General features: G+C 41.4%; 1 protein-coding gene across 2 annotated transcripts; it reads right to left on the reverse strand.

The window, feature by feature from the left end:
• Nucleotides 1-10257: 10257 nt before the first annotated feature.
• LOC144595241 (ras-related protein Rab-39B-like) lies at nt 10258-22461 on the reverse strand. 2 transcript variants are annotated; one of them, XR_013547474.1, is made up of 3 exons: nt 21635-22461; nt 12894-13457; nt 10258-10537 (listed from the first exon to the last, which is right to left on the reverse strand). XR_013547474.1 is itself a non-coding variant. In XM_078402480.1 (2 exons), exons 1-2 carry the CDS (start codon nt 21979-21981, stop codon nt 13031-13033), a joined length of 774 nt encoding a protein of 257 aa, XP_078258606.1. In that variant the 5' UTR covers nt 21982-22461; the 3' UTR covers nt 10258-13030. The 2 variants fall into 2 exon arrangements, 1 of the variants encoding a protein (XP_078258606.1); XM_078402480.1 differs by having other exon boundaries at nt 10258-13457.
• Nucleotides 22462-22719: the final 258 nt, after the last annotated feature.

Below are 22719 nucleotides of genomic sequence, written 5' to 3' on the forward strand. Positions count from 1 at the left end.
TCCCCCAACATTGGGAACATGTTTCCTGCCTCTAACATGTCCAACCCCTTAATAATCTTATACGTTTCAATAAGATCCCCTCTCATCCTTCTAAATTCCAGTGTATATAAGCCTAGTCGCTCCAGTCTTTCAACATACGACAGTCCCGCCATTCCGGGAATTAACCTAGTAAACCTACGCTGCACACCCCCAGTAGCAAGAATATCCTTCCTCAAATTTGGAGACCAAAGCTGCGCACAGTACTCCAGGTGCGGTCTCACTAGGGCCCTGTACAACTGTAGAAGGATCTCTTTGCTCCTTTACTCAACTCCTCTTGTTATGAAGGCCAACATTCCATTGGCTTTCTTCATTGCCTGCTGTACCTGCATGCTTCCTTTCAGTGACTGATGCACTAGGACACCCAGATCTCGTTGTACGTCCCCTTTTCCTAACCTGACACCATTCAGATAATAATCTGCCTTCCTATTCTTACCACCAAAGTGGATAACCTCATAATTATTCACATTAAACTGCATCTGCCATGCATCCACCCACTCACACAGCCTGTCCAAGTCACCCTGCAATCTCATAGCATCTTTCTCACAGTTCACACTGCCACCCAGCTTTGTGTCATCTGCAAATTTGCTAATGTTACTTTCAATCCCTTCATCCAAGTCATTAATGTATATTGTAAATAGCTGCGGTCCCAGCACCGAGCCTTGCGGAACCCCACTAGTCACTGCCTGCCATTCTGAAATGGACCCATTTATCCCCACTCTTTACTTTCTGTATGCCAACCAATTTTCTATCCATGTCAGTACCCTACCCCCATACCATGTGCTCTAATTTTGTACACTAATCTCCTATGTGGGACCTTGTCGAAGGCTTTCTGAAAGTCAAGGTACACTACATCCACCGGCTCTCCCCTGTCCATTTTCCTAGTTACATCCTCAAAAAATTCCAGAAGATTAGTCAAGCATGATTTCCCCTTCGTAAATCCATGATGACTCGGAACGATCCTGTTACTACTATCCAAATGCTCCGCAATTTTGTCTTTTATAATTGACTCCAGCATCTTCCCCACCACTGATGTCAGACTAACTGGTCTATAATTTCCTGTTTTCTCTCTCCCTCCTTTCTTAAAAAGTGGGATAACATTAGCTACCCTCCAATCCACAGGAACTGATCCTGAATCTATAGAACATTGGAAAATGATCACCAATGCGTCCATGATTTCTAGAGCCACCTCCTTAAGTACCCTGGGATGCAGACCATCAGGCCCTGGGGATTTATCAGCCTTCAGTCCCATCAGTCTACCCAACACCATTTCCTGCCTAATGTGAATTCACATCGAAGGCCATCAGTCAGACACACCAACCTCACACCGGTGTTCTTCTCTGACCACTGCCTCCTTCAGGCTTCCTGTCACCTACAGGAGGACCGGAAGGTGGGCAGAGGGACGTGAAAGCTAAATGGGAAGCTGTTGACCCCAGAGAACGTTGAGGAGCAAAAGAGGGACTATGCATGTTGGAGAACTGTGAAGCCCCTCTTTAATTCCCCAACACTCTGGTGAGAAGCAACCAAGGAGAACATCAAGAAGTTCTTCATCTCCAAAGGGGTTCAGAGAGCAAGACAGAGTAAGGGAATTGTGTCAACTCCAGACAGATTTGCAGCAACTACTCATTCTGCAGTCAAGAGGGGTGGATGTCTGTGAGACAAGCTCGGCTCTTTACCTCCGAATCTTCCAAGATCATCTTCCGGTCCAGGGTCCACCACGTGGAGCAGGACGAGACGTGCTTACGCCTCTTCTTCCATACGGTTCACAGGGAAAGCTCTGTGATCAACAGCTTTAGGAAGGAGGGCAGCTCGATAACATCCTTGCAGACAGACATGCTGAGGATCTGCACATCCTTTTATAAGGATTTGTACGACAGAAAGACCACAGACAGCACCGCCTCCCAGAACATCCTGTCCTATCATATCATATCATATATATATACAGCCGGAAACAGGCCTTTTCGGCCCTCCAAGTCCGTGCCGCCCAGCGATCCCCGTACATTAACACTATCCTACACCCACTAGGGACAATTTTTACATTTACCCAGCCAATTAACCTACATACCTGTACGTCTTTGGAGTGTGGGAGGAAACCGAAGATCTTGGAGAAAACCCACGCAGGTCACGGGGAGAACGTACAAACTCCTTACAGTGCTGTCTCCGGCGCTGCATTCGCTGTAAAGCAGCAACTCTACCGCTGCGCTACCTTGCCGCCCTATCATGGAGGTCATGGAGGACAGCAAGCAGGAGAGTCTGGAACAACCACTGACCCTGGAGGAGCTGGCTGGCTCCATCCGTTCCTTTGACTCGAGTAAAACCGGAAGGGATGGCTTACCAGCCGAGTTGTATCCGGCTCTGTGGGACTGCGTGGGCCCGGACCTGCTGGAAGTGTACAATGACATGCTTCTAGCCGGCAGCATGTCAGACTCTATGAGGAAGGGCAGTATCCCCCTAATCTACAAGCAGAAGGGGGAGATGAAATATGTAAGGAATTGGAGACCCATCACATTGTTGAATGAGGATTACAAGATCCTGCCTGAGGCCATCGCCAACCGGCTCATCTGGGACAGGTGATCCACCCAGACCAAACCTGTGCTGTATCTGGCAGGAAAATCTCAGACAGCCTGGTGCTGCTGAGAGATACCATTGCCTACGTGCAGGATAAACGGGTGGATGCCTGCCTGGTCAGCTTGGACCAGAAGGCCTTCGACAGGATATTGCACACGTACATGAGGGACGTGCTCTCCAAAATGGGCTTTCGAAAGGGAATCAGGAATTGGATCCAACTGCTCTACGATATCTGTAGTGCAGTCCAAATCAATGGGTGGGAATCAGACAGCTTCCCCGTCAGATCTGGAGTCAGGCAGGGTTGCCCTCTCTCCCGTCTTGTTCGTCGTTGTATTGAACCCTTTGCCGAGTCCATCAGGAAGGACGTGAGCATAAGAGGAGTGACATTGCCAGGCAATGGGGGCAGTCAAGTCAAAACCTCCCTGTACATGGACGATGTCGCCGTTTTCTGCTCAGATCCAGGGTCGGTCCACAGATTAATTAGCATCTGCGACCAGTTTGAGTCGGCCACGGGGGCCAGGGTAAACCGCAAGAAGTGCGAGGCCAAGCTCTTTGGCAACTGGCCTGACCGACCTTCCATGCCCTTCACCATCAAGCCGGACTTCTTGAAGGTGCTGGGGATCTGATTCGGGGGGGCTGAGGTGTGTGAGAAGAATTGGCTGGAGCGGATAGCCAAGGTAGGGAAGAAGCTGGAGCTGTGGAAGCAGCGCTCCCTCTCCATCACGAGGAAAAACTGGTCATCAGGTGTGAGGTGCTCTCGGGGCTGCTGTACTTGGCGCAAGTGTGGCCTGTCCCTCCCTCCTATGCCACAGGGATTACCCGGGCCGTCTTCCGCTTCATCTGGGGGTCGAGGATGGACCGGGTGCGACAGGCCACAATGCTCGTCGGCCGACAACGGGGGTAAAAACGTGCCCAACGTCGCCCTCATTCTGATGGCCGCCTTCGTGTGTGGCTGCATCAGGCGGAGCATAGGGCCAAGGCACCTGAGCACTGTGTCACTACCTGCTGAGGCTCTACCTGTTCCCGGTGTTGTGAAGGATGGGCCTGGTGCAGATCCCAAGCAATGTGCTAGTCAGCTGGATATTGCCGCACCATCTGTCGTTCGTGGAATCGTTCTTCCGGCCCAACACCTTTGACCACAAGTCCATCGGGCAGTGGTCAGCATGGAACGTCCTGCAAACACTGCAGGGAAATGACTCCATGGATCCTGTGGCGTGGTTCCCAGAGCAGGCTTGTCTGGTGAAATGCTTCATTGCCAGAACTCGCCAACAAGCACCAAGACCTGGCTTGGCTGGCGGTGAAGGGAGCCCTCCCAGTCAGATTCCTCCTGCACTGCCGGAACCTCAGCACCAGCGCACGCTGCCCTCAGGACAGCTGCGATGGAGAGGAGACAGTTGCCCACCTCTTCGCAGAGTGTGGATTTGCAAAGAGAGTCTGGAGAGATTTGCAAGGGTCCCCGTCACAATTTATTCCGAACAGCTCCGTCACAGAGGACTCTGCGATTTATGGACTGTTCCCAGGGGACGCATTCAGAGACTGACGTCGAGTGCTGCTGGAAGGTCATCAACTCCGTGAAAGACGCTCTTTGGTCTGCCCGAGCTTTGTTGACCTCCCACCAGGGTGAGATGTCCGTCGAAGAATGTTGCCGACTGGCCCACTGCAGACTGCAGGAGTACGTGCTGAGGGACGCACTGAAGCTTGGTGCAGCCAATGCCAAGGCTCTGTGGGGGAGGACCGCAGTCTCGGGTCCTTCCGCTGCTGGACATGGGGGGCAGGGTGTGGTGGAGACGCCCCTCAAAATAAGGGAAGGGATTCCATGCCAGTGGGCCACATGAGTGGCAAGGGTGGGGGAAATTTTATGTAATTGATGTATTGAATACATGTATTGAATGTATGTATAGCCTCCGAGAATGTCGGATGAAGTTTTGGAAGGAACATCTTTTGTATATATTTATTTCTTGAATAAAGTATTTTTTGATAGTAAAAAAAAGTGTTCTACACGGGTCGGCTGCAGGCCCTGCCCACTCTGCATGATGGCCCTTTGACAACTCATTCTGCCAGAGTAATGTTTTGGTCCCAACCCGAAACGTAACCTATCCATATTCTCCAGAGATGCTGCCTGACCCGCTGAGTTACTCCAGCACTCTGTGCCCCATCCTCTCAGCAGGCCATTTGTATTGTTTCCAAAAGTCGTTGATGATGAACATCTGAACAATATTTAATTAAACTAAATACAATTTACAGAAAACACAATATGCAAATTTAAGGCAATCAATTGAACATATCTATACTTATTTTTCTTGTGAAGATTGGTGACCCTATCTGTATATTTTGTGTCATCTCTCTCAATTAACCTAATGACTGAGCCCCCACAATCCTTCACAGTAGAGTATTCGTAACATTCGTCATCTCTGAAAAAAATTCTCTTCTCAGTCCCAAACAGCACAACCCTTATTCAAAGACATGACCCCTGGGGAAAAAACCTCCCTGCACCCATCCTATGTAATCTTGTAAGAATTTTGTGTCAACAAGATTTCCTCTCAATCTTCTAAACTCAAGAACATAGCTGTATCTCTAAAAAGTCTCCAGCTTCAAGGACAACTTCTTCTCATCACCATTGGGTTCTTGACCGCCTTCATAACCCCACCTCAGTACCTAACCATTAGACTATGGTTGCTCTACATACTTTGGTTGGTGCACTATCATGACTTAGATTAACTGATAATTTATTGTATATTTATTGTTCCAAATAATGTGCCTGCAAAGCTGCAACAAGTTTTGCAGTTTTCCAGTTCATATCCGGTGAAAATGACAAATAAACACACGACTTGACTCTTGACAATAATGGAGCATGAAAATGGATCAAGTATTCAGTCTTAATAATGGAAGTAGTACACTGACAGATTGAAGTGGATAGGCAATATGTAAACCATGGGAATATTTACTCCAGTGCCATGCCAATGTAACTACTTTTTGTGTTTGTCAATAGCTATTAATTGATTATTTACACAAATGGGAAATTTGTGTAAACTGGATATTGAAAATTTCTATTCAGAATTATATTCAATCCTATTCACATTAATTGTCCTTTCAGAACTGTAGTAGGCCCAGTGCAAAATCAAGCACAGCTTTTCCTTTTCTCCAGAGATGCTGCCTGACCCACTGAGTTACACCATTTTGTCTCTATTTTGGTGTAAACCAGCATCTAGAGTTCCTTCCTTCACAGTATCAATTCAACACTTCTAATGACCCTTATCAACATCTATTTCAAAGTGACCTCCTCACATGTTTCTTTTTTTCCTAGTCAGATGTGCAGCACTTTGGTCAACGTGGGTTGTTTTTAAATGTGCTATACAAATAAATTGACTTGACTTGACTTGACAGTTACCCACAATCATCATAAATGAATAGTAAATACCTCTTGAAAGAAAATCTCTTCCTGTAGAAACAGTCAAACCTTTGGTGCATTGTTTTTCAACATTTGTGGCATTTGTTCTAAATGATTGGAGTTCCTGTTAAGATTAACAGAATCAACAATAGGAAGGAAAGCCAATTGGTGTTTCTTCGTCCCAACCATTAGTTTAGAGGTACAACGCTGAACCCTTACAACTACCAGAAACAGGCCCTTCGGCCCAGAGTTCGTGCAGACCAGCGATCACCCCATACACTAGCACTAACCTACACACTATGGACAAGATATAATTCTTACCGAAGTCAAACCTGTACGTCTTTGGAGTGTGGGAGGAAACCGGAGCACCTGGAGAAAACCCCCGCGGTCACGTGGAGAACGTGCAAGCAGCACCCGTAGACAGGATCAAACCCGGGTTTCTGGTGCTGTAAGGGAGCAACTTCATCGCTAAACCACCGTGCCTCCATTATATCCGATGTAGACTCATGCTCCTGTGACATAGTATATGCCATAACACAGAACAGTACTTTCATTGTTAGAGGAAACAAATATTTAAAATCATTTTTATTCCTGGAACATAAGTGGGTGCAGTCGGATATGCATTTTAATGAGAAATTGGTAATAACTATCAATTTCATCCTATTTAATTATAAACAAAGAGTATTTTTGAACTTAAATTTATTAATAAAATAACCAAGCCTTTTATGAATGGAGTTGATAGCCCATTTTTTTGTTTGCCATATGAACGCCACAATTTAAAGCAGTTCCCGCACAAGTGGTCCAAAGTGGCCCTCTTTAGTTCAGTTTAGAGATACAGCATGGAAACAGGCCTTCCAGCCCACCGAGTCTACACCAACTGTCAATCATCCATTCATACTAGTTCTGTTATCCTACTTTCTCCCTACACATAAGGGACAATTTACAAAGGCCAATTAGTCTACAAACCCACACATCTTTGGGATGTGGGAGGAAACCGGAGCACCTGGAGGAAACCTTCTCATAGGGAGAATGTACAAACTCTGCACAGACAGCACCTGTAGTCAGGATCGAACTGGGTCTCAGGCATTGCGAGGCAGCAGCTCTACAAGCTGCACCACTTTGCCGCCCAGAATTTATATAATTTTGTGTCAACTTACAAGAAAGACTGTGCATAACAACTATTGGAGCAGTTCAATTGTTTCGGAACTATCAACATTTAAGACAACATTCTGAATCCTATTTGGGGTTCTATTCAATTGCAGAAAGGAATTCCAGCAAACTTAACCTTGTCTTCAACCATTTCAAAAGCAGGAAATCCTGGAATTTATCAGCAGTTGTTCTGAGACTTACCAAGATAAGCAGACAAATAAATAACTAACCAAGTGATATTATAATTTTGAATTTGCTCCTAGGACACAAAATAAATGCGGAAAATCTTTGAAATGCTCCTGCTGAGCACATCTAAAATGAGCAAAAGATTTCTTTAAGGTCAATGACATTTCTGATCTTCAAAGGCAAGTGCAGATATTTAAAATTCGGTAGCATTGAAACTTTGTGCTATTTGGAAATGTTCTATTAATTTACCTCTTTAAGAAGAAAACAAATATTAAAAAAAACTTTATGTCTTTAGATTTTAGAGAGTGTGTGGAAACAGGCCCTTCAGCCCACCAAATCCAACCTGACCAACAATCGCCGTACACTAACTATCCCACTAGGGACAATTTTACAATTATTTTTACTGGCTAATTAACCTACAAACCTCTACTTCTTTGCAGCGTGGGATGAAACCAGAGAAAACCCACGCGATCACAGGGAGAACGTACAAACTCTGTACAGACAGTACCCATTGTCAGGATTGAACCTGGGTCTCTGGCGCTGTAAGGCAGCAACTCTACCGCTGCGCTACTGTGCCGCCTGTTTGTCTTTGTCTTTGAGAAAAACGCAGTGGTACCTTATAAAAGGGTCAATGTGTGTTTCACTGGTATGTTATCAGTACTGAGTTACACTGTTGGATAGTTATAGTTTCTGTGTATATTAGTTCCATAGAAAATTAATAAAACAACTCAGATTGTAGCCAAAATACTAAGTGCTATGATATGACAAGCATCCATGCTTTTAATATCTATGTACAATTTTTGGGTACTCAAAAATATGACAGGGAACTGCACACAAATGAACAAACTTAGAATAGTACAGCACAGAAACAGGCCCATTATCTGTGCCAAAAACACATGGCCAAAAAGTAAATTAAGTGGTCCCCTATCTGTTAATGGACTGTGTTCGAAAGGTACATCCAACATATTATCCTGCAACAATGTTGATTCATCTTGTTTAGAATTTGCAATAGATTATTAAAACCAGTTTGAAATAAATGACAGTTGCAGTTTGTTGACATGTACATATTTGTAGTTTTCACAGGTTTGATATTTTATCTATACGACTAAATTTTCTGTTTCCTAAAGGCAACATGAATAAATTCAACTTTAGCATTCAGATGTGCCACACAATATTATGCAATCTAGTAAATTAAGTATTATTTGAATAGGTTGAATGCCATGTCAAGATCTTGCACAATGCCACATTACTACTGACCAAGAATAGGTCTACAGAATAGAATGGACAGCATCAACTTAGATAAGATCCTGTTTTCCCAATACAAAAGCATATTAACAAGCTGAAGTGTACATGAATATATATTACATACAAGAATACAGGACTCAAGAAATTCCCTGCAAATTATCTGTAAAACCTCAAGAATTTTCATTACCTTTCACCATTAAATCAATCTTCAATGTTGCAAGTAGAAGACCAGATTGTGTTTGCTTTCCGATACAGAAAGGGCAAACAAAAAATAAAATGTGTGCTTCCCTTAGCAGAAGGAATGTTGTCATTAATTACTTAAATGAGCATGATATTCACACTTGTTTCCAAACTCTTGACTTGTATAACTCAGCCTGAACATTACATTTATTGAACAGACATCTGGAATAATGTGGGGCATCCTAATAATTATATTATTTCTTGCGCAATGGTAAACTTCCTTTTCTAATTGCTGTTGTCCATTACCTCTCTTTCCATAGCTGATTAATTCCAGGAGTTAGACACAGGTACTGGAGTAACTCAGCAGGTTAGGCAGCATCTCTGGAGAAAAAGGATGGATGATGTTTCAGGTTGGGACCTTTTTTCAGACCCGATCCGAAACATCACCCATCCTTTCCCCCCCCCCCAAGAGATGCTGCCTAACTCATTGGGCTACTCCAGCAATTTGTGTATCTTTGGTATAAATCAGCATCTGCAGTTCTTTGTAGGAAAAAAAACTGCAGATGCTGGCTAAAATCAAAGGTAGACACAAAAAGCTGGAGTGACTCAGTGGGTCAGGCAGCATCTCGAAGGGAAGGAATGGGTGACGTTTCGGGTCGAGACCCTTCTTCAGTCTGAAGAAGGGTCTCGACCCGAAACGTCACCCATTCCTTCTCTCCCGAGATGCTGCCTGACCCGCTGAGTTACTCCACCTTTTTGTGTCTACCTTCTGCAGTTCTTTGTTTCTACTGGTTTCGGTAGTTACCAGAAAAATAAAAATGTCATACCTCCTGTATTGACAAGTGCAGTTCTGGAAGAAAATTACAAAACAATGAAAATTGTGGCAATTTAAATCCTCAAGGTTAAGGTTTTTAAGATTGATAAGCAAATGTTTTCATTTCATTATGATTAACTTTCAAGCATCTTCAAACACCACCAAACGGGTTATTTGAATAGCATTTAGTAGCATTTGTTGACACCTCATGGGAATTCACATCTGAATGCCTAATTTCTTTTGAGAGTACACCCAACTTTGCTATATAATAGATTCAAAATTTTACATGTAAAGAATCAATTTCCCTCAAAATGGGGAATACAAGCATAACATTTCAAAAGGCTATTGTCATTGCAATTTATTTTTAAATAAACCGTTAAGATTTACCACATTTCAAAAATTAGAGATAATGTTATCATATACTTACAACAATTTTGATATGAACCATCAACAACACGCAGAATATTCAATGTTCCCATCGCAATTTTGGTTGTAATAACATTTACTATTGTCTTAAATAAAAATTTCCACAAGAAAATTGAAATTGGCTATTGGAAAATATAGTTTTTTTAGATCAGAACTCACTTCTAAAATTTGAGAATAAAGAGTCAACGTTTACACATAACCAAAACAAAGGTTTATTTTGGAGAATAAAATAAAAATATTGACATTCAATAATTTATACCTTACTTTGAAGTTTATTCACAAGTACAATTGTTGATTTCATTTATGAATGAAATCATTGTTGTAATAGAATACAAGTGTGGATTGCTACATTTTTAAATAGTATAAATGAACATGAATAATTTCCACCTTACCTCAAGATGACTAAATAACTAGCTCCCAAGCCTTGGGTGAATGTTTTTGAACGGTTTACATCTGACACGCTGGGGCCACATGTTTTACCTTCTGATTCTCATTTTCTACCAAAAACAGTTCCATTGGCCAAGATCAAAAATTGAAGTAGGACACTTAAAAGAATAATGAAAGTAATTTAAACATTTCTACAAGGGAATGTCATGTAAATGTTTGGTCATGTCGAGCAATCAATACTTTCATTGGCTAATTAGATTTGTCTTTTAATAGAGATACAAGGAGCTATCGATGATGGTTTTAAAAAAAAGACACAAAGTGCTGGAGTAACTCAGCGGGTCAGGTGGCATCTCTGTAGAACACAAATAGGTATGATTTCGAGTCAGTTTTCTTCAGACTTAAGAAGATTTCGAACCCAAAACATCACCTTCCCATGTTCTCCAGAGATGATGCCTAACACGCTGAGTTACTTCAGCACTCGTATTTAATATTAATACTCCAGTTCAAACCAATGATCAGAGCCTTGTTCAACATTTGGGCCAGGTTTATTTGCTACTTTTTGTTTAATAATCAATCTAGCAATAGATATATGTGCAACAGATATATCAACCAAATGTCAAAGAAATGAGAAATCTGAAATTAATAAAATTAATCCAGGAAGACAGGCAGCAGTTGTGAACACCTCAGGTCAATGATGCTGAATGACTTGTTGAATATTTCCAGCATTTACTATTCTTAGAAACCAAATATAAATTGGTTCTATTGAATATATTCATTAGCTTGGATGATCATCACTGATCAACGTCTCCTCCCACTCAATGGAAGCACATCCGTGAGTGAGGAGTTTAATGTTATATTAAAAGAGATGGATTTAAAAACTTTAAAAATATTTGACTTCTATGATACATAAAATGGAGTGAATAAAACCCACCTTACCTAACAATACATTATATGAGATCAATTGGAGAACTAGAACTTCAGAATTTCACCACTCCTCCGACATTTTAAATATGAAGAACACCACGGTTTTGATGTGGGTAAATTAACAATATCTTGGGAGGTAGAAATTCATTCTTGGTCGCATGTACTAAATATGGAATATAATAATGTAGTGAAATTTGGCTTACTGAATTTTGGCAGCAGAGTACAAGTACATATCCCTATATTTTATGTCTTTAGCATGAGGAAATTCGACTCTTTTGTCTTTCTTGTGTAAATTTGCAGTTTATAATTCGCAGCTGGATTTAGTTAAATCTGATCTGATAGGCAAAACAACTCGATTTAAAAGACTTGCAAATTCAATCACTCATTTACTTATAAGCATTTCACATTTGACTTCAGAAAAAAGAGGCTTGCGTGCCAAAGGTTAGTTAGTGCATACATATCAAACGTCGCAGGACTGTTTAAATTTTGCCTATATTTTTTTGGTTTGCAGTAATTATCAACAATTAAGTGCAAGGAAGTGAGCAAGTGCAATAAAGGATGCCTGGCCTACAGAAAACAGCAGGGTATCTCAATACTCTTGGAGGATTGAAAGGTTACTGGATATAAAAACTTGCCCATTGCAGTAATATTCAAGTCCTCTGTAACCATCACAATTGGGTCAAGTTTTTACTTGGTGCCATCATCGTGCATTCTCCATTCACATCTCCATTACAAATTGCAAATTTTGGAAATATTGTTTAGCAGCCATAACAGTCTCACCTTTTTTCCAAAAATCTACAAAAAAACAGCAGTTTGCAATTGTAAACTGTAGCCTTAAAAGCAATAAGCTGAACACCCATATGCCATACCAATACTCATTAATTTCCCATGTTATTAAACAATATTGGTTCACAAAAGAACCTAGTGCAGGACTCCAAACAGAGGCCAACATCTTTGTGCATATAACCAACTTGTTGGCTTGTCTGAGCCAGAAATGCGGTCGGCAATTCACGGCAGTTTTGAAACCCCAGTTAACAGCACAATTTATCTTATTTAAAAATATATAAGTATATGCAAATATATGTATTTATTTGTAGTATGTTTTCATTTGCTACTCCTTTTAACTCTAGAATTTGTCATCCATTGCCATCTTATTAGCCACAAATGACATCAAAGGCCCTAATCCAAATCTTGGCAAACATTCATAATCTTTATGTAAAGGCTGGGATTTAAGGAATTGCACAAAAAAAAACCACAATCTGCTTCTACAAAGTAAAATCTTTAACTTAAACTGAAGTATTTCTGCTCCTCACATTCCCAGAAACTACTCAAACTTTTCTGAAATGGACAAAACCATACTTAAATCATTGCTTAGGGTAAACAGCTCATATCAAATACACATGTTTATTAAACCTTTACTTATCCTGTCCCATCGATTGGTTGGCCTTACAGTAAGGCAACACTCCAAAAATAAAACTTGATTTTACAGTGCAAAAAAATACACTATTGCTATTAAAGTCAGCAACTATTGAAAATAAAATATGTACATTTCATGTAAGAGAAGCTCCGTAGCCAAATTGAGGTACTTACTTTCCAATGAACTATATTTAATTAATTCTATACTAGGTCTAGGATGAACCCCAGCAAATTTGTTGATGCAAGCTTGCACAAATGGCTAAAGTACATTAAGCAATTCTTTGGAATGTTGGGTTATCGAACCCCAATAATTAACAAAGGCACCTTCTTCCAGGCTGTACAGCTTCTTCAGAAGAGTGAACAACATTTGGAACCACACCACACTTAACACCTTCCCATCCTTCTTGGATGGAGATGTTGCCTTTTTTGAGCAGCTCATATATCTCCTGGGTTAGAACCGTGAAAGACTCCTCCACGTTGGTCGAATCCTTTGCAGAGGTCTCAATGTATTTCATACCCGACACTGCCGCAAGTTTCTCTGCCTCTTCCTTTGAAACTTTCCTTTGGGTCACCAAGTCACATTTGTGTCCAACCAGCAGAAATATGATTTGGAATGGCTGAACGTGCATCTTTGCTTCCTCCAACCAGTCACGGACATGTTCAAATGACCTCCGATTTGTAATGTCGAATACAAGTAGCCCACCGACTGAATTGCGGTAATACGAACGAGTTATGGACCTGAGAGGAATTAAAATAAAGAGTAGAATTTAACCAATGATTTCAGAACTAAGCAGTGCTCAGGGATGATGTACAACTAACAATGTTAATGCCAATACTTTATTTTGCTTTTTGGAAAATATGAAAGTAAAGTTTTAGTTTAGTTCAGAGATACTGCATGGAAACACACCCTTCAGCCCACCAAGTTTACACTGACCATTAATCATCAATACTAGGGGCAATTTACAGAAGCCAAATAACCAACAAACCTGAACATCTTTGGCATGTGGGAGGAAACTGGAGCAACCGGAGAAAGTCCACGCAGTCATAGGGAGAACGTAAACTCCTCACAGACAGCACCCGTAGTCAGGATCGAACCCAAGACTCTGGCGCTGTAAGGCAGCATCTCTACTGCTGCGCCACTGTGCTGCCGAGTGGATCAACCACAAAACAAAAAGGGAGGCGAATTCAACAAAGCAGTGCTCGGGAATGACAAAAAACATAACAATATTAATGCCAATTCTTTCTTTAGATTGTATTCCAATCCCCTGATATACCAAGTTGGTGGTGATGTTAGCTGTGTATAGCTGGGCCAAAATAAAACCTAATCCTATTATTCCCAATGCTATCAAAAGACAGATGTAAGAAAATACACCCACACTTGGGAGAACGTTTAACTTTTGTGTCCTCCACAACAGTAATTTACAGACATAGTAAATGGGGCAGGGGTTGAGTTGTTGCAGGGGTAGAGTTGTTGCCTCACAGAGCCAGAGACCTAGGTTTGATCCTGACTACGGGTGCTGTCTGTATGGATTTTGTCCATTCTCCCTGTGGCCGCGTGGATTTTCTCTGGATGCTCCGGTTTCTCCCACACTCCAAAGATGTCCAAGTTTGTAGGTTAATTGGCTTCTGTAAATTGTCCCGTTTGTAGGAGAGAACTGGTGTGAATGGCTGATCGCTGATCTGTGCGGACTCAGTCGGCTAAAGACAGACCTCCCAACATTTGATTTTATAAATTCATAATTTTGATGTCCAAATTCAGAATACGCGTTGCACTACATTCATGTGTGAAAAACGACTATTATTTCCAACAGTCTGTAGTTCTTGGACTACATGTACAATGTCAGGTCTATCATGAGTATATTCTGCTATTTATAAAAAGGTTATTGAACAGAGATACTTTTTGCAACACAAAGAAAAAATAGTTTTGTTTTGTTTTTTCTATGTTGCTTTTTCCTTACCATCCCAATTCTCTTGGTATTGAATAAAAGAACAATGGTCATAAAATGTATGACTAAGTTATGAAGAGTTGATATATGCGACTCGACTAAGCATACGGGAGTACTTGAAGTAAATTTGCACATTAATTATCAGCCCAAAAAGGTGGTAAATTGCTTTTCTGCTGAGTTTTATATTTTAATCCCATCTTCATTAATTAATATAGTTATATAATCTTGCACTTACATTTAATATTTACTCATTACAGTTCCACCACTGATTTTCTGGCACTCTTGGTTCTAGAGCTTTGCTGGTTTATCCAGCCGGAAGTCGGCTATGTGCTGGCTCCAGCTGGGCTGGAGTTCCAGAACCCCGGCCGCTGGTTGCAAATTTAACCTACTAATCGGCCATGGAAGTCATGATGAGGTCGAGATTGGCTGCCTTGCCCAGCCTGGGTGCCACATTTTCAGGGAGACTTCCAGGGCGGGGGGATTTCTCACGGAACCCCTAGTGACCTCTAGCGGCCGAATTGACAAATTGGCCATGGAAGTCCCGATGAGGTCGAGATTGGCTGCCTTGCCAGGCCGAAGTGTCACATTTTCGGGGAGACTTCCCGGGAGCGGGGGATTTCTCACGGAACCCCTAGCGACCTCTAGCGGCCAAATTGTCAAATCGCAATTACCGACTGTTTTGCGGAAAAATGTGAGGCAAAATCGAAAACTTTCCGCCAAATTCGGGTTGGGAGGGGTGTAAAAGGCCTGTTTCCAAGCTGTATCTCTAAACTAAACTAAAGATGTTCCCGCCCAGCATCCTCCTGCTCTGCCCCCCAGCGTTTGATACAAAAGTAAAACATTTTGATCCAACAAACAAAATTCATTCAAATAATAATCTCCAAAGACAAAAGTAAATTACGCGTCATTGGTTTTTCAGCACCTATAAACCATGCTGCAGTGCTATAGAAACAGCTATCTGTAGAAACACAATAGGCATTGTACTATTATATATTTCTTCACATTTCATAAATGTCTGTTCTAAAGAGCACTCTAACAGAAGGGTCTGAAGAAGGGTCTAGACCCGACACGTCACCTATTCCTTTTCTCCAAAGATGCTGCTTGACCTGCTGAGTTACTCCAGCCTTTTGTGTCTATCTTTGCTGTAAACCAGCATCTGCAGTTCCTTCCAACACTCAACATGTGTATTGCTTGCTATCTGGAAAGAAATTTTTGAAGGCTCAACCGTAATTCAGTTCAAGCATTCTCAAAGATCTCAAGTGTGTTAGGAATCCCCCAACAGATGATTCTTTCTGATCATCTATTATTCATTTTTTACTTATAAGAAAGAATTAAGTCAGAGCTTGAGCATCTTAGGAATGTAGCAGAAAAATACAGTCTTTAGTTGGAAAGTTACAGTGTTGATGATTTTTTGTATCTTTTAAAAGTTAAGTGCACAAGAATCAGAACACTCAAGATTAATATCTGAAGTACTTACTTGAAATGAGGCAAAACTAAAGCAATTATAAATAAATATACCACATTCCCCTGGCAATATTGTTTTGATCACGATACAGGAACTGAAAACATCACTTCCTAATTCACAAAATAAAAACTATATTGTATTTAAAATTAAACTTCTTCACATAAGAAGTCAGTCTAATTTGAAATTAAGGTTAAGTTTCACATTTTGAAAATTGTTTTTTAAATTTACACACATGAAAGTATTGCTAATTTCAGTCTAAAACGCCATCCTCCTACTGGTTTTACAAAACACAAAATGTGTGAGTCCTTACAATAATGGATATCCACAGCAAAGGTGTAGATCGCATAAAGCCTTAGTAGGAAGTTACTACATTGGGCTTCTCATTGCTTGTCTTCTTAACGGCTTTTGAGTCTGAAGAAGGGTTCAGACCCAAAATGTCACCTATTCCTTTTCTCCAAAGATGCTGCTTGACCTGCTGAGTTACTGCAGCATTTTGTGTCTATCTTCAGTATAAACTAGCATCTCCAGTTCCTTCCGACACTTAATGGCTAAACCAACAGGGTGGTGATAAACAAAGATGTTACATCTATCTGAAGATGACCATAAGATTGGTGTACTGTGTTCCTACTTTGTAAGAAAGTGACAGAGCCTCACAATTCCTTGTGAAAACCATTGCTATACGTGAAGTTAAGATATATATTTACTTATATGGACATTGAGAGTAAATGTTCGGTCAAAAATAAATTAAGCCTATTATAAGAAATATCATAGTCGCTAGCTTTATAAATCGGTGTAAAGAGTAAAGGGATGTGTCATATGAATGATCTAGGACAAAAGACGTGGAACTCCATTGCAAAGACAGCAGGTGTCCTATGATCTAAAACGGGAAATTATGTTGAACGTTTGCATGCTCACTTCATACATGTAGTCAAATTTTATCTGGGTTAGAGAAAAAAAATGCATTCACCATGTTCTAAATTCAACTTCATCAATATGGTATGTCCAAATGCATGAACCATTGTGGACAAAGTTGGGGGAAGCATTAGTAAACAAGGTATTGTTGCTTCAGTTTGAACAGGATTGAGAACTATGAATGCCTTAAGAATGATAGAATGCTTTAACTCTAACCCAGAGTTCAAGTGTAAGAGTATCTCACTCAACACAATCTGGATAAAAAAGTATAGAATTACCCAAAATTTGATGAGGCATAAAGGAGCCAGGATTTAGCAGTTGTTTGAATGTTGAATTGTGAATAGGCCCACTCCACCTTAATAAGATATGTGTTGTTATAAAAACAACAAGATTGCACCTCTGTAATACTGTTTTACTGTTGAGTAATTTATTGAGGCACTTGGTGCAGTATTTCACAATACAGTGACCATTCCCAACAAGAATTACTTTACTTTAGCAATATTGTGTGGAAACAAGTCCTTTGGTCCACCAACTCCACACTGCCTAGCGATCACTCATACATTGGTTCTATCTTACACAATAGGGACAATTTACAGAAGCCATTTAACCTAAAAACCTGCACATGTTTGGAATGTGGGAGGAAACCAAAGCACCCGGAGAAAACCCACACGGTCACAGGGAGAATGTATAAACTTCATACAGTCAGCACCGTAGTCAGGATCGAATTGGGGTGTCTGGCCCTATAAGGCTGCAACTCTACCCCAGCACCACCCAAAGCCGCCCAAAGAACTGGAGAAGAATTTGCAAACAAATCTAAATAGCACAACTGGTGCAAGATATAAATTGTTTATTGTAATCACAGATTGTATTCACGGCTATGGCTACAAACATTTGAAATTTTTAAAAGGAAATGTCTGTGTCTGAAAGATGCTTCCCTGAAGGATAGGACAATGTGGCAACGGATTTTTGTTTTGCAATGGCCAAGGCAATCATGCTACATTAATTACTCCAAACACAAATTGCAGGAATACGAGAATGAGTTTAGTTTATTATTGTCATGTGTACCAAGGTAGAGTGAAAAGCTTTTTGTAGTGTGCTATCCAGTCAGCGGAAAGACTATGTATGATTACAACCAAGCCGTCCACTGTGTACAGATAAAGGATACAAAGAATAAGTGTTTACAGACTGAACCTCACTCACATGAGAAGGAAATCCAGCAATTAAAGGTTAACATGTTAAGAATGTTAACCAACAAGCAACAATAACATGTTTAGGAGCACTATAGAAACAAACGGTTGCAAAACAGAGTAGAAAGGGACAATGTGAAAGATGCAAGGTGGTTAGGGAAATGAGCCAAGAGGAGCAGTGTGAAGAAACGATAGCTGAATTTGATTGGGATTTTAAGGAATTCTCTGGTATCCTTCCTCTCTTGCACTACATGCCATGAAAGCCTTCGTTTGTTCAAGAAATGTTGCAGAGCTGGGGAATTTACATAGACTTTTCATTGCAGACAGGAGTTACAAAGTTGTTATGAAAATGTTACTTGGTTAGACTTATTAATAAGGAAATTGAATACTAACTTATGTACGATGGGGATAAGACCATAAGACATCAGAGCAGAATTAGGCCATTCAGCCCATCGAGTCTACTCCTTCATTCAATCATGCAGATGATGGTGAGAAGATTGTATCAATTCAGCTGAAGAGGATTTTGAAAACCCTAGCCTCATCTCTGGGGATAGGGATATTTCAAATGAGGTTCCTCCATGTTATTTAACTGTCTTCACCAATTATGAATGGGTGTAGCAAGATGTGGTGACAATTTTGATCTGATTCAAAGGAATTTCCTAGCTCTCTACACCATGATGCCTCCAGTGTTTTGAAAGCATGTAATCTCATATGGTTGCTTTACCGATTTTGCATTTCATTTTAATTGCTATTTTGTATTGCTCCTGATATACTTTTATCCTCCATAATGAACTAAAATGCTCCTTATTGAACCAGCGCTGGTCCCTGCTCTAATGGTAAGAACAACATAAGTGGCGTATCAGGCCACGAGTCACATTTCACGATGGAAGATAATTCTGCTCCCTATCACTCTCTTGATGTTAAAAAAACCTGAGCCTTGCATGCATTCGTGACTGGCACCAAGAGCCATCGCAAAGTAAACAATTCCAAATTTTTAGAATATACCATTCATATCTTCCTCAGATGCCCAATAATCTGACATGCAGCACCATAATTTCAGACAGAGATGAAGCAATATTTTCCATCTTAAGTGGCCTACACTGGCTCCTAATTTGCATGAACCTTCGTGGTTCTGGCAATTATTCAATTTAGTGCACATGAATGATCTCCTCCCTGTGAAAACAGGACCAGAGGAATTGTGCATTGGTTACTTCTACTATTATTTACATGAACAAATGCATAGTGAGAGGTAAGTTGTTGGGGATATTGCAGATTTTTTGCCTCATTTTTTTTAATAAGATTCTTTAGAATTTGGCTCGTTGTGTGGCCACTAAATTTCTTATAGGATAAACATTGAAGATCTGTACTTTTTCTCAAGTGATGTTCAACAAGGATTGAAAACAGCAACTGAAAAAGGGTGCAACATTTTAAAATGTCTCCCTCCCCAAGAGCTGATAGATAGATCTTCACATCAAGAAACAATTCACATGGTGTTCATGAAAAGTCAACATGCTTGGTTGTGCCATACAAGTTTTGTCCCTAGGTGGTTTTATTTATTGTTTTGACAGCAATTTAATAAAGGTTTCCTCATCCCAGCGTGTTCTTTAGTGATCATGCATAACCAACCCAGCAGAGTGCAGGTGAAACCAATGCATTTCAATGACAGACCAGTGCACAGAATATATTATCTACAGAATGTACTGCCATATGAAATCAAGGCTTCTTTGGCAACATTATCTTCATGGCTTCAAGGCAGATGGTGAAGGTTAACCTCAACCACAAAACATCTATCTTTGACTACCATTGGGTCAAGTCCTCAAACCTCCTATTTAACAACCCTTGAAGAATGATTTCATTACTTCTATTGCAGCAAGGCCAAGTAGGAGTGAGCAATCAAGAGGTATTTATTGGAAGAGGCAAAGGCAAATCTATTTTTACGATGGACAAATGATTTGGACTAAAGACACTGGAACAAAATCTTGATATGTGGTTGCAACACTAATGTTGATCTGGCTTTTAGGGGAACAGCAAAGATATCAAGGAAGACCCAGGCAAGCGAGCAAAGTGGATGCTAGATTAAATTTTAATGTGGACACATGAATAAACAAATTCAGGTGATATAACATGGAATAGGAATATACATACATTTTCAAATAAAAATAACAAGATATGATGTGAAAGACCCTACATTCAAAATATTAAAACCGAATTCATAAATAATTTAAAGTAAATCTAGGCACTAAAAACAAAACAATCCCACAAGAGATATTTAATTTTGCAACATTTTAAAAGCATTTAGTTCACCATGCTGAGAATCATCCATGTTTTACATTGAAATGTCATTAATCATATCCGCTACTCCACAGTCAAAATGTTCAAAAAAAACAAGAGTTAAATACAAGCTTGTAATGCCACAAATAAATTTTGATTTCAGTACCAGTAACTTTTTACAGGCCAACCCACCGTAAAAGGATACAAGTCAGCCATGAACTAATTAAACAGTACAAGTTTGAGAAGCTGAAATATGGCTTAGTGTCATACATGAAGGAAGGCACTTCGGCCCAATTTGCCTAGGCTAAGCCGACCAAAATGTTCCATCTACGATAGTCCCATATCCCTCTAACCCATGCCTATCCAAGTATCTGTCCAAATGACTTTTCAATGTCGTTAAACTGTACTTTAAACATTGCTATTGCTGGTAAACGGTTGTTGAAGTTTTACAATGGGGCGAAGGCAGGAGAGAGAACAGTGTTGAGAGAAAAAGATAGATCAGCCATGAATGAATGGGTTAGACTCGATGGGCTAAATGGCCTAATTCTGCTCCGAGAACTTATGAACGTGTTGTTATAAAGTGAATCCGTCTCAAAAACTCTAGATTCCAGTTTAAAATATTTTATACCAGTGCAAGTTCCAGTTTGCTTCCAAATACACAGCTACTACCCTTCATCCCCAAGGCCAAGCTCCATCACCACCAATGGTCAGTCCCATACAACAACAAAAATAAACTGCCAGAAATATGCGAAAAGCAGAATTAAATCACTGGGATAATTACAAATAGTTTTCTTCCTTGTGCTGCACACATCAATGGCAGGTGGCAACCGCAGTGACAAATTAAACCCGGCTGGAAATTTAAATAAACGGTTTTTTTAATGCAGCTGCATCAAACAGCCGAGTGAGGAGAAATATATATATTTTAAAAATGGGCTTTGGGGCCGCTTTGCAAAGTTATATGCTTTCGCCTGCCTGTTTGAAGTGGTGTAGAGGAAGGACACGTCTCCCTGGAGCAAAGTCCAGCAGCATCGCCATCGCCACCACCCCCCCCCTCCCCCGGCTTGTATTTACTTTTATTTCCACCCTCAGACGCACAACATTGCCGCCGCCGCCGCCGTCGCCGCCGCCGCGCACCTGAACCGTTCCTGTCCCGCCGTGTCCCACAGCTGCAATTTGATCCTCTTTCCCGGCTCGATCTCCACCAGCCTGGCGAAAAAGTCCACGCCGACCGTGGGGTCGGACGCGTCGTTGAATTTCCCGTCGGTGAACCTGCGGAGGAGGCAGGACTTGCCCACCGTCGAGTCTCCGATCACTATCAGGCGGAACTGATAGATCCAAATAGCTTCCATGTCATAACTTTTTCCCTCTTTTCCTTTCCGCGAGGTCTTGGGATGAAAAAAAAAAAACCCCCGCTGTTTCGATTCAATAGATTGAGAAGAAAAAAAGGAAAGCGGGAAAAATGTATTTGCAAATACTGACATCAACCGGAAAAATTAAAAAATAAAAACAAACTATGAATGCCGCAGGAATACTAGTCTGGTTTTTTCAGCTCGTCCACCCTTCAATGCTGCAAACTCAGTTCTGGAGCTGCGGCCGCAAAACCAAGGCCCGGCAATAGGGCAGCGACGTATATTAACTTGTGATTAACATTGGTAACCTCCAGCCGCAAGTCAGAGAAGGTGGGGGTGAGGCCCCGACGGCCAATGGCGCGCAGGAGGAGGCGGGAGCTCCTGGGGAACAGCGCCTTGTGTTTTGCTCAAACGGACGCGTGGACTTACTTGCCTGACCAAAGCTGTTCACGTTTCCACGTGTAGAATGAGGCACACGTTGGGCGCAGAATGTGTAACTACCCACCCTCATGGGCAAATCGTTTGTGGACGCAATGAGAGAGAATTACGATGTGGTTACGATAAATATATTAAAAATGGGGAATACATTTAAGAGTGTTGCAGTGAAGTGTTCTAGGGTTTACTAGTATTAGACCAAGTGACCCGTTGGGCCCAAACCTCTCCTGCATTGGTGCAGCACCCTCTCCTCCCCCTCACCCCCCCCCCCCTCCCCCTCCCCCTCCCCCTCACCCCCCCCCCTCCCCCTCACCCCCCCCTCCCCCTCACCTCCCCCTCACCCCCCCCCCCTCACCTCCCCCTCCTCCTCACCCCCCCTCCTCCTCACCCCCCCTCCTCCTCACCCCCCTCCTCCTCCTCCTCCTCCCTTCCCCC

This window comes from Rhinoraja longicauda, chromosome 7 (assembly GCF_053455715.1).
Source record: "Rhinoraja longicauda isolate Sanriku21f chromosome 7, sRhiLon1.1, whole genome shotgun sequence".
NCBI lineage: Eukaryota > Metazoa > Chordata > Chondrichthyes > Rajiformes > Arhynchobatidae > Rhinoraja > Rhinoraja longicauda.

Excerpts from the sequence above, each read along its gene's own strand:
- LOC144595241 (XM_078402480.1), bottom strand. The coding sequence starts at position 21,981 with ATGTCAGTATTTGCAAATACATTTTTCCCGCTTTCCTTTTTTTCTTCT. Across the intron at positions 13,458-21,634 it reads GCGGGACAGGAACGGTTCAG|GTCCATAACTCGTTCGTATT; the intron begins GTGCGCGGCGGC and ends AATTCCTCTCAG.